The sequence below is a fragment of the Bufo bufo genome, chromosome 5 (assembly GCF_905171765.1).
Source record: "Bufo bufo chromosome 5, aBufBuf1.1, whole genome shotgun sequence".
NCBI lineage: Eukaryota > Metazoa > Chordata > Amphibia > Anura > Bufonidae > Bufo > Bufo bufo.
Genome location: NC_053393.1, coordinates 444,596,259 through 444,608,478, shown reverse-complemented (window position 1 = coordinate 444,608,478; position 12,220 = coordinate 444,596,259). Strand labels below are relative to the sequence as shown.

Below are 12,220 nucleotides of genomic sequence, written 5' to 3'. Positions count from 1 at the left end.
ACGTATACCTGTACCCTTAGGCCCTTTCACACGGGCGAGTTTTCCATGCGGGTGCAATGCGTGAGGTGAACGCATTGCACCCGCACTGAATCCGGACCCATTCATTTCTATAGGGCTTTGCACATGAGCGGTGATTTTCACGCATCACTTGTGCGTTGCGTGAAAATCACAGCAAGCTCTATTTTGTGCGTTTTTTACGCAACGCAGGCCCCATAGAAGTGAATGGGCTGTGTGAAAATCGCAAGCATCCACAAGCAAGTGCGGATGCGGTGCGATTTTTACGCACGGTTTCTAGGAGACGATCGGGATGGGGACCCAATCATTATTATTTTCCCTTATAACATGGTTATAAGGGAAAATAATAGCAATCTGAATACAGAATGCACAGTACAATAGGGCTTGAGGGGTTAAAAAAAATTAAAAAATAATTTATCTCACCTTAATCCACTTGTTCGCGCAGCCGGCATCTCTTCTGTCTTGTTCTGTGAGGAATAGGACCTTTGATGACGTCACTACGCTCATCACATGGTCCGTCACATGATCCATCACCATGGTAAAAGATCATGTGACGGACCATGTGATGAGTGTAGTGACGTCATCAAAAGTCCTATTCCTCACAGAACAAGACAGAAGAGATGCCGGCTGCGCGAACAAGTGGATTAAGGTGAGTTAAATTATATATATATTTTTTTTAACCCCTCAAGCCCTATTGTACTATGCATTCTATATTCAGAATGCTATTATTTCCCATTATAACCATGTTATAAGGGAAAATAATACAATCTACACAACCTTGAACCCAAACCTGAACTTCTGTGAAGAAGTTCGGGTCTGGGTACCACATTCAGTTTTTTATCACGCGTGTGCAAAACGCATTGGACCCGCGCGATAAAAACTGAACAATGGAACGCAACCGCAGTCAAAACTGACTGCAATTGCGTACCTACTCGCGCGGGATTGCCGCAACGCATCCGGACCTTATCCGGACACGTTCGTGTGAAAGAGGCCTTAAAGTGATATTCCATCTCATAAAGTGAGGGCATCTCACAAATAAATGCCATCACTTAATAATTGTGGCTTTCTGACTTCTGGGTCCCTCACCAAGCCTGAGGATGAAGGTACCGAAGGGTTGATTCGGCGCTTTCACAGGCATTCCCAGCATAGCGACACCCATAATGGAACCAACTGCAGTTGAGGACAACTGGAGCACCACTTTGCTGGGAACAACAGTGAAGGGGCTGCAGCACTCAATCAGGACTGTGGTTCCTTCAGTCTCAGGATCGGTGGGTATTCCAGAGGTGGGATCCCCATGAATCGTAAGGTGATGGCATATTCCAACAATATGTCCTCACTTTATGAGAAGGGATTACTCACAGTATGAGCATGCATATATTTATTAGGACATGTCACACTTCAGCCGGGTATTTCTGCTATGTACCTGCTTGAATTGCATGTACCCACTCTTCTGCCTCCTTGGGGGTTGCAGCAGCAAACTGAAAAAAAAAAATGTAAGAGTAATAGGCACAAACGATTTTCCAGCTGAAAATGCTAGCATTCATGTCACTTCTTTATGGAAGCATTAGCAATTCTTTACGTGTCTACTGATACTTTTCTTGCAAGGATGCTTCTTATAATGTACAGTTAATTTTGACAAATTTACGTAATTGGAGCAGAGGATGATGGATTTGAAACTCTGATCAGCAGCTGGCAGCTGGGCAGAAAAAAACTGCTTCTCTTCATCAATGTCAAAGCCAAAACTGATGAACGAAATTTGCCCTTGACAATTAGAAGACACCCGTGAATATATCTAGACTGCTGGGTATAGTTTTCTTAAAAATGTTGCTGTCAGATTCCAACACATTACCTGACAAGTTAATTAAATGATTTTCAAATGCAATTTTAGATATTTAGAGTGTATTAGAGTTACATTCTATATTGATGCAGAGATGATAGAGCTTTGAAATGCTCCACTGGCGTATGAGTTTGGGCTGATTCCCTCATACCCCCTGGCGGCCATGTTTTGTGATTTAGCATTTAAGGTGTTTGTATTGATAAATCTGCATTTATCTTCTGGGGAATTCAACGTTTCTGTACTGTATCACAAACTACATAGAAAAAAAATAAAAACTGACAGTGGTAAAACATAAATGGAACAATAGAAGTGATATGTATGCAGCCTTTTAATTTGGAGGACATGAACTTTATCGGAATTGTTTTTCTGCTTATATTCCCCTATGCATCAGCACACTGCAGATGTGCCTGCCAGTTAGTGAGCTGTTACAACCCAAATGTTCTTCGTTCTCCTAGCCTGACGATCTTACAGTTTTATCAATTTAATTTAAACAGAGGCGTAAAGAGTCCAACCTGATAGACGCGTTTATCAAGCGCGTAGATTTCAAAACAGCAATCTTTCTTTCCATCCTTGCGTAGCGTATTATTTATCCTGGCACTGTACCCTTCCAGAGAAAATTCACCTTTCTGCTGTTTGTCTGTCAGAGATAAAGAAGAGTAGCACCTGTAGTTAAATCCCTAGTGGCTGGCCATTTAAATGAAGCGGGGGCAAAAGGCGTTGTGCTTGGAGCTTTTAGAAAATTGCTGAGAATCACAGTCAACAAAAAATCATTTTAAATAAATCGGCGCACCATGATGATAAAACATAATTAAAACATCTTGCTCCAAGCATTTTATAACAGAAAAAAACTTGGCAAAACATCCGCTCCCTCTGTAGGAGAATTTAAGTAAAATAAAAAAAAACTTTAAAGGGGTTTTCCAGGAGTAAAATATTGATGACCTATCCTGAGGATATACTGTATGATAATGGAGGTCTGACTCCTGTTCAAAGGCTAAATGTCCTATAAGTCTCCTCACGCTGATTAACTCATTCTTCCTCCCAGGAGAGATAGGACCCCCCAAAACCTGACTTAGGCCTCTCACCCAGTTAAGCCAGTACTCTCTGCTCTGCACTGATAATGGGCAGTCACCCTGATACAGCTGTCTGCTGATGAGGGGCTGGCTTATTTCTTATTCAAGTCATGTCTCGAGGCCTAGTTAAAGGGTTGAACATTGACTTATAGGATAGCTGCCTTACATCTGGTCGAATTAGAGGCAGAGCTTGTTAAGAGCTCATTTGCACCCCTTTCTTCCCAGAATTCTAGAGGCGCATGTATGGCCTATTAAGGCGCTCTCCATAAGGAGAGATAGCACCCCCCAAATCATGACCTATGTTTAGCTCAGTCCCATTCAAGTAAATGGGTCTGGGCAGCCGCAATACCAGGCACCGCCACTACATAATGTACAGCGCTGTGCTTGGTATGCCGTAAGGAGGCCACAGCACTCACAAGAATACTGTTGACTCTTCAAGCAGCATACTGGTGGTGGTGCCATGAGTCGGACCCCAAGTAATATGAGTAATGAGCTATTCTGAGGATAGATCATCAATATTCTACTCTGTGAAAACCACTTTAATATGATGTATTGATAAATATATGACATACAGATGAGTCTCACACTTCAATCCACCAAAAAAAACATGCCAGGTAGGGTCAAATGCAACACCAAGTCTTCTTAGTTCATGCTAGGGGTTCAAGGATAGGTAGAAATCTTTGAAACTATTAACATCATGAAGTTTTGGGGACAAAACTCCATTGTAATGACTATGAAACCCCATCACAGATTAAAAAATGTCTGCCACTAGGTGGGGCGCTGCATTTCTACTTGTACTTCTCCCAATAATAAATCAGTGCTGATTAAGCTCCTAAGCTCCTCCTTGTGGCAGCTGCATGTATAAAGATTTGTTGTTATAATTTAAAGGGATAGTCCAGGATTTCAATATTCACGGTCTATCTTTAGGATAGGCTATCAATATCCGATCGGCAGGGATCCGACAACCTGCACCCACACTGATCAGTTGTTTCAGAGTAGCTGACACTGGAAGTCAGCACAGGAACTACACTATACTTAGGATAGTCCATCAATATTTGATCAATGGGGGGCTGACTCCCAGCACCCCCACTCATCAGCTGTTTGAAGAGACTCGCGTTGCATACCCTTCATCGATGACCAGGCACAACTCATACTTTTCTTAGTGGTCATGCCTGGTATTACAGTTCACCACAGTTTTGTCCCATTTGAATGCCATGGCCCCTGGTCAGGAGACAGACCCCCACCAATCTAATATTGATTGTCTATTCTATCCCTAAATATCACTTTGGTTCCATGATAAAGCACACTGGAACTTGGCTGCCAACTAGGAAACTATGGGTTGAATTGTGAATCCCACCAAAACATGAAAAGACGGGACACTTATTACACCAAATATCTTGAAAGTTAATGACTAGTTGAGTCAAGTTGCACTGCATATGTAATGCCACAAGTGCCAATATGATAGATTTGGCATAAGTAGCACCATATATTCATGCATATACCATGGAAACCCCCCATATTGCTCCCTGCTGTCCATCAACTATGTAAAACATGCTTCATCTTATCATGCCAGTTATGTGTCCCACAAAAATATCTGGGCATCATTTTATAACTAATTGTCACATGCATTCCTAAAGGTAAGATTATAATGTTAATTTAAAACCTAAAAGAGTTATGGGCTTAACATGTCAGCTGAAGAAAAAAAATAGTAATAAATAACATACCTTTGTCACTGCCATAGTAGTAAAAGGTGGTGTAACTTAGCACACACCAGCGCTTTTGCCATTCTAATGCAAAAAAGCTGTGATCTGGCATGGGGAGAAAGGATTCAGTATTAAACCAGGTTGTTACATTTATGGCTTGCTTTTGGTCAAGTATCATACTGGTGTGCGTGTGATCATCTATCTGTGAAATGAGAACAGTATGAGGGAAATCTGTAATACTTATTGGGGGGATTACGTGCAGAAAACGTGGACATGACTGACAATGTTTATGAACAATATATTGATGCAGTTGCATGGGTACTCAAGGTACATGGTCAGGGACTGTCTTCCATTGTCTTGGTGGAGATCACCACCAGCGTTGGACTGGCCCACCAGAGTACCAGAAAATCCTCCAGTGGACCCAGGCTCTGATACCATGGTGAGTCCCTAAGGTCCAGAGAAAAAATAATTTGGAGATGCCTTTGGAGACAATAAATCGTCTCTAGGGTTGATTTAATTTGAATCAAAATCTATTAGACTTTATTCATGATATGGAGGTTGGGCCAAGCGAATACGTTTCTCTGGTGGGCCCAAACAGCCCCATTCTGACCCTGATCACCACACTGTCCAACTGCATCTCTGTCTCGATGCTTCAAGGCAAAAGTGCTAACCAATGATCCGCTATACTGCCCTTGATGTGTGATTTATTTACGTTGAAGATTTCTATTAGAGGAGGTAGTTATCTTTTATTTTGACCGACACTGTTATAAGATCTCTATATGGTAATATTATCCGTTTTATCTGAGCACTATGTAGTATATAATTATTTGGGTTTCCTATTACTAATTAAAGGAGTTTCCAGAGGGGTTCTTTAGAAACGGCTCAGAGTAGTAAAAACAAAACAAAACAAAAAAGGGATGTTCACCCTCACTAATCCTATGCTTACTGGGTCCCCATTGGTCTCTGATTCCTGGACCAAGATTGACACACAAGAAATGCCTGGAGAAGCCTGCTCAGCCAACCAGTGGCGGAGGCGGGTCACTGCTGTGGACAGGGATTGGCTAAGCAGGCATCCGCAGGCTTTTCCAGTGTGTTGTCAGGATCAGGAAGTAGATATCGGCAGGGACCAGGTAAGCATAAAAACAGGAGCAATAGAGGACCTCTGAAAGTGAGCATCCCTTTTTTATTCTTTTATACCACTCTGAGCCATTTCTAAAGAATCCCCCCTTCCCCCAAGAAAACACCTTTACTCATGTTGACCTCTCCGCATACTTGTAAAGATGATATAAGCAGATATATTAGAAGCCACTTTACTATTTTATTTGATATTTTATTGATCTTAGTTAATTTAACAAAATGTGTCCTTGCTATCTTCTCCCATTGTCCCCAAATGACCCAGGTATATTGAAAGTCTAACAACACCTCTTTTGGCATGTAGAAGTTGAGGACATAGGCCGGGTCTTATACCACTGTAGCAGTGGTTCAGTCCTGTCAAGGAAAGTGATAAATATTGCCAAAATTTATCCCTTTCACCCTTAGCTGGAACATTTTCACTAAACGACCACAAGCAATGTCAAATGCATCTATGGGTGAATAATAACCCTTAAGTCAGAATTTTTGGGGGGGTTTATGCAATTTCTTTATGCTTTTGGTGGGCTGAGAATACTGCAGGTTGGGTCACTTTGAGTTCTTAGGGAAGTTTCACACTGCTGTTTAACTGCTGATCATTGACTATAATAGCGTGCATCCGGCTGCTTTCCAGAAAAATGCTGGTTTTGGGGTGGACAAAAAACATTGCATGTACCGGTTTTTGCCTGGCCAAAAACTGGCATTTATGCCAGAAAGCGGCCACATTCCCGACAGATCCCTTTATAGTCAATGGGGTCCAGCGGTGAAAAGAAGTATCCAGCTAGGCTGGATCCGGTGAACTACGGCAGGCTGCTGGATCAGTCAAACGGAGGTGTGAACATACCCTTATGCATTTGAATCTACAGTACACAGTCCTGATAAGTACTTGATTGTGGGCTGCGTACTTGCTTGCTGGTGACATGTCCTTCAACTTAAAGCATGACCGGCCTTGAATGAGGCAGAGGAGAGTCACCTAATGATCACTACTACAGGACTGAAATGAACTAGCTGCTGTATCAAAATTAAGGTTTTTCAGATGACAATATTTTGCTCAAAATTCCGTTGTACAGGATTAAAAAAAAAAACATGGTTGCTTTCTTCCAAAAACAGCGCCAACCTGTCCACATGTTGAGTGTCATATACTGCAGCTCAGCCCAGTTCATTTCAATGGAACTGAGCTGCAATACCTGACACAACCCATAGACAGATTTTTTTATTTTTCGGATTCTGCACAAACCCTTTATGATCACAAAGGGGTTAAGAAGACGTTTGCACACAGAACATCGCATATAACCAGTCCATCTGACTTTGATATTTTATCATTGTAAAATGACATACCTTTTCTTCGCTTCTCAAGATAACCTGCCTTTGTAACTTCCAGATCCTGAGCAGCAACTGGTGGATGCAGATTTCCTAGAAAATGAAAAGCGGCTTTACAATGTAATTCTCCTGCCAGTAACAATATGTATTGTACCAGGAGCAGCACGTATACATTTCATTGATGTGTAAAGCAATTTCCAGAGCAGGTGGCCTATGGTTGTGAGCATGCTGTCCTCACGATGAATGTCAGAGCAGGACATTAGGATGTAGCTGCTTTTCTAATCATACAGCTGCTTTCTATAATATCACGGCATAACCAGCTCCATACAATGATTATGTCAGACTGAGGAATCTGAGACATCTGCCTGCTCCACAAAATGCTTATCTACCATTTCCTTCCATTTTGTAAAACCAATTTTGTGTTTTCGCCGCGGCTATAATGGCATACAATTAGAGAATCTTAGTTTAGAGGAAACATTTTTAATACCCCACCAATGAACAATATTCCAGTATCTCATTTTAACCACTTCCTGACAAAGTGATTTTCCATTTTTGAGTTTTCTTTTTTTACTCCTTGCTTTCCAATAACTTTTCTATTTTTTTATTTACAAAGACAAATATAGGCTTGTTTTTTGTTGGACAAGTTGTAGTTTCTAATCAAACATTGAATATTGTATACGATGTAGTGGGAAGCTGGAAAAAAAATCCAAATGGAATGGCATTGGCAAAAAAACACAATCCCGCCACAGTTTTATGGGTTTGGTTTTTACAGTGTTCCCTATTCAGTAAAACTGACCTGTTTCCTTCACTCTCTGTGTCAGTACGAGTACAACAATATCACATTTATATACAGTTTTTCTTGTGTTTTGATACAGAAAAATAACCTTTGTAAAAAACTAATTCTTTCTTTGTATTGACATATTCTGACCATTACTTTTTATAGTTACTATCTATGGAACTTTGTGGGGGCTAATTTTTTGTGGGATGATCTTTAGTTTTTATTGATACCATTATGGAGTAGGTATGACTTTTTGATCACTTTTTATTAAATGCTTGGGCAGGTGAATCTACTGTACGGGGAAAAAAACGTGAATTGGCCATTTTGTTTTCTTTTAACGTTGTTCACTGTATGGAATAAATATTTTTAGATTTTAATAGTACGAGCATTTTGGAATGCTATGATGCCGATGATGTTTATTTTTTAATTGTTTATTTTTATTTTTATTCTGGGGAAAGGGGGATGATTTGAATTTGTATATATTTTTTAAAAAAAATTGCACTTTTGTTTTGTTTTTTTACCTTTTTTAAGGCCCCCAAGGGTCTAACAAAATGCAATTGCCATTTTTATTAACAATGGATATAAATACACCGCTACATAAAAAATTCTGTATATTCCAATGCAGTGTGCCACCTGCAGGCCTACATTGAAATATACCGCTGAAAGGCCTAAGGGCTCTTTCACATTCACCGCTGCAGTCCTGGGCCCTGTCTGTGTAGGTACTGTTGTTCTGGGATCTGCTCCACAGTTTCCTCTCAGCCCTGGCCACAGCACGCTTGCTGCTTGTTTCCTGCAGCACTTCCTTAAGGGCCGACACTCGTCAGTCCCTGTGCTTTATGGGTTAGGTCATGTGACCTCGCTGACCTACCCCAGCCCTTCTGCACATATAAAGGCGGCTCAGCCCTCTTCCCAGATGCCTCAGTGTCAAGGTCCTTGTGTCCTGCTAAGGTTCCTGATATCTTCTTGTGTTCCTGATTCGTACATGTATTCCTGGACTCTGCTACCTGTTTGATCCCTGCCTACTTGTCTTGACTCTCCTGTTGCCGACACAGATTGCCTGACTTGTACCTGTGCTGCCTTCCCTGACCTATTGCCTGTCGCCTCAGCCTCATCCTTCGGTCCTGCACTGTCGCTCCTGGTTACAACTCAGCCTGCTGACAACGCCTGTACCTCTAGTAACTTTCTCAGGTACCTCCTGGTTCGCCTGGACCGGCTGCCTCGTGTTTCTATCCTCCTCAAGAGGTAGCAACCTGGTGTTCCCCTCGGAAAGTCTATCCCCACCATCAGGGGTACTGTGAAGATCGAGGGTTCACTTAAACAACGCCCTTAGAGGAGTGAGGACACAGTGTTAAACAACGGTTAAAGTGGCCATTAAAAATGGATGGATTTCATTGGCTTTCTTTTTTTAAATCCCAACCCCTGCAGTGCCCTCAATATACATAATGTCCCCTATTGTGCCTCTCAGTATAAAGAACGACCCCCCCTTTGTCCCTCCCAGTATAAAGAATGGCCCCCGTTGGGCCACACCCATACCCCCCCCCCCCCCAAATAAAAAGAATGGCCCCCTTGGTGCCTCCAGTATGTGTTAAAAATTATAAAAATATATGTACAGTATATACTCGCCTCATCCACTTATACGCAATGAAACACTCGCTCCTCCTAGGAGGCAGGACCTGTGCTCCCAGCGTGATGATGTCACATGTGACATCACCACGCTGGGAATGTCAGGATTTTAAAGCCTAGAGTGAGGAGCAGTGTCCCAGCGTGTGCAAGTGGATAAATGGGAGTTTTTTTATTTTATTATTTGAACCCCTGAATGTTTTTTTTCACAGTGTACCACTGTTTGGAGGAGTGCACTCCTCTATTGAAATGGCTGTTAAAAACTGTCTCATTGATTTTGATGGGGTCAGTCTGGCCAGTCCACCTTTTCTCTGTAGCCTTACATTCCACAGGTACTAACAATTCTCGAACATCTATTCTGCTGTGCCTTTCTTTTATTATTCCTGCTAGAAGTTATAATTGAATTACTAGCAGTTTGCAGTAAAGGTCCAGATGACTGTTAACAGTTAGGGCCCGTTCACACAGCGGGTTTTACAGTGTAATTTTTGCATGGATAGTTGCGCCGAAATTTCACCAAAAACCCACCAGCAGCTGCAGTGTTTCTGCCCCCTATTTATTTCAATGGGAGGCAGCGCTGAGCATCTCGCGGTGGTGGCTTAAAGCCACGGTGAGAACAGACATATCACTTCTTGGCGCTGTCCATGCCAATATTACATTGTAAAACCTGCCATGTGAACGAGCCCTTGGGGTATCCTTTTACAGTATTAGCGCTGCTAGTATCAGACTGTGCACAGACACACCCACATCTGGTGACACCCAGCTGGACCTTCGCTGCACACTGCTAGCAATTCATTCAAACCTTCTAGCAGGAATAATGAAGGAATGGCACATAAACGAACCCATAAGAATAGATGCTCCAGAATTGTTATTCCAAGGGGGATGCAAGTAGTCAAACAGTTGTGTCAGCATAGGTGACAGGTCCCCTTTAAGGCCCAACGGAGAGGATAAATTGTTTCTTTTGGGCAGTATATAAATATCATTTACAAGTTGTCAATATACAAAATGGTATGGCAGCAAAAACACGATTGATGAAAATATGACAAGACCTCTTGTATAGATTTGTCTTTTGAAAAACCAGAAGCTGACGTGTTGGTACTTTATCTCGCTGACTTCCAGCTTAAATCACGATGTAACAAATAGTACTCGACTTTGTGGAAATGTTTAAAAATGCAATCACAAAATGACAGCAAGAAGAAAAAAAAATAGACGGGAGGTTGAGCAAGGTCCACGGGACACATCATCTAAATTAGCCTTATTACGAGAAGCCGCAGCAGTAAAGTAAGAAATACAATGAAAACATCGTAATTCAAGGGCTATTTTTTACATCTCCAAGACAGTAGCAGCAAAATGAGCGTCCTACAGATTCATCTTTCTCAATAACCTGTGCCAAGAGCGAGAAGGAGCACTCTGCTAAAGGGTCCATCAGATATTTTGAATATCGCGCTGACTAAATTTCCGCCGAGTGGCAGCGGACATTCTCTGACATTTCCTGCTTTTAACACTACACAAACCTATCTTTAATGCTAAAAGATAAGAATACAATATCATTGTCTCTGTTAACAGCAGAGATGCCCTTTCGGTGACAACTGTCAGTGTTGTTTTCCTCTCATTTTCTTCTTATTGTGACGGAGAGGCTAATACGCCGAAAGGTTGGAGAGTTAATATCCCCATATACTATGCGACTTCTATGGCCAGATAGGCCATTACAGGCATAATTGACAGCGAATTAACTCGCCGTGTGGACGTCAAAAGACCATTAGTTCTGATATATCCATGTTTGCACAGAAGAGTAGGACAAATAATAGTATTAAGCAGTTATTACCCAACTTTAATAGCAGGCCACAGCCAGGTAATTCGGCCTACTTGGTCTCTATTAAATATACCAAATTACCATAATTCCTCTATGGTCATACCAGACATATCCATTCTTATGTCGCTAAATACATCTATATTTAAAGTTTTATACAATCCATCATGGTGAGCGGAGGGCCTCCTAATTCACTTGTGCCTCAATTGCAGGACAGGAGGGCAAAGCACTTGGGTTAGAATTTTTCTGAATCTTCCTCATCTAGACAATATATAGGCAACTTGGTTGTGGATTTTATGTTTTATATATTTACATTATTATGACCACTTCCTACTATTGATGTGGGCAGCGTGTAGATCATGAACAAGGTCATGTGTGGTGACCTGGCTCAGTGGGTATATAAGCTATGCAATAGGCTGTCTGCACACATATCCCCTGTTTGTGTCATGGGTAAAAGGGGCAATTTATCAGAGATGCAAAAGGAGTTGATTATTGGCTTTTAGCAGTATTTCTGAAACTGTGCGGTGCACAGTGCTGTTCACTTGTTAAAAATGTAATGTGAGTGCACAAATTCACCCCTGTGAATAAGCGACGTGGAAACTGCATAGTAACATGTACATACCATTGAAGTGAGAGGTGAACATCAGCTATGAAGGTGCGCAAGGGCAGACCTACACCCTACATTGAAGCAGCTCACTGACAAAATAACTCAAGAAGCTACCAGACGTGTCTAAAACACCAGGTCAGAGAACACTACTCCATAAGGGGCTCCAAAGCAGATGGGTCATTGGACCTCTGCTAACAAAATTGTATAGGTAGAAAAGGCTTCACTTTTCATTTCAGTATCTGAATTGGACCTTCGCTGATTGGCAAAGGGTTGTCTTCTCCAATGAGTTGCATTTTCTACTTCATCAAGCAGATGGACGTTGGCGTGTCAGGGCA

At 41.7% G+C, this 12,220-nt stretch overlaps 1 protein-coding gene across 1 annotated transcript in view; it reads right to left on the bottom strand.

Moving 5' to 3' along the window:
* SKAP2 (src kinase associated phosphoprotein 2) overlaps positions 1 to 12,220 on the bottom strand; it is a 317,931-nt gene that overhangs the window by 118,099 nt on the left and 187,612 nt on the right. Inside the window, exons 5-8 of the mRNA XM_040433605.1 lie at positions 7,092 to 7,166; positions 4,647 to 4,730; positions 2,365 to 2,489; positions 1,439 to 1,493 (exon numbers count right to left, since the gene is read on the bottom strand). Coding sequence (XP_040289539.1) covers positions 1,439 to 1,493; positions 2,365 to 2,489; positions 4,647 to 4,730; positions 7,092 to 7,166 — 339 coding nt within the window. The remainder of the gene's footprint in view (positions 1 to 1,438; positions 1,494 to 2,364; positions 2,490 to 4,646; positions 4,731 to 7,091; positions 7,167 to 12,220) is intronic.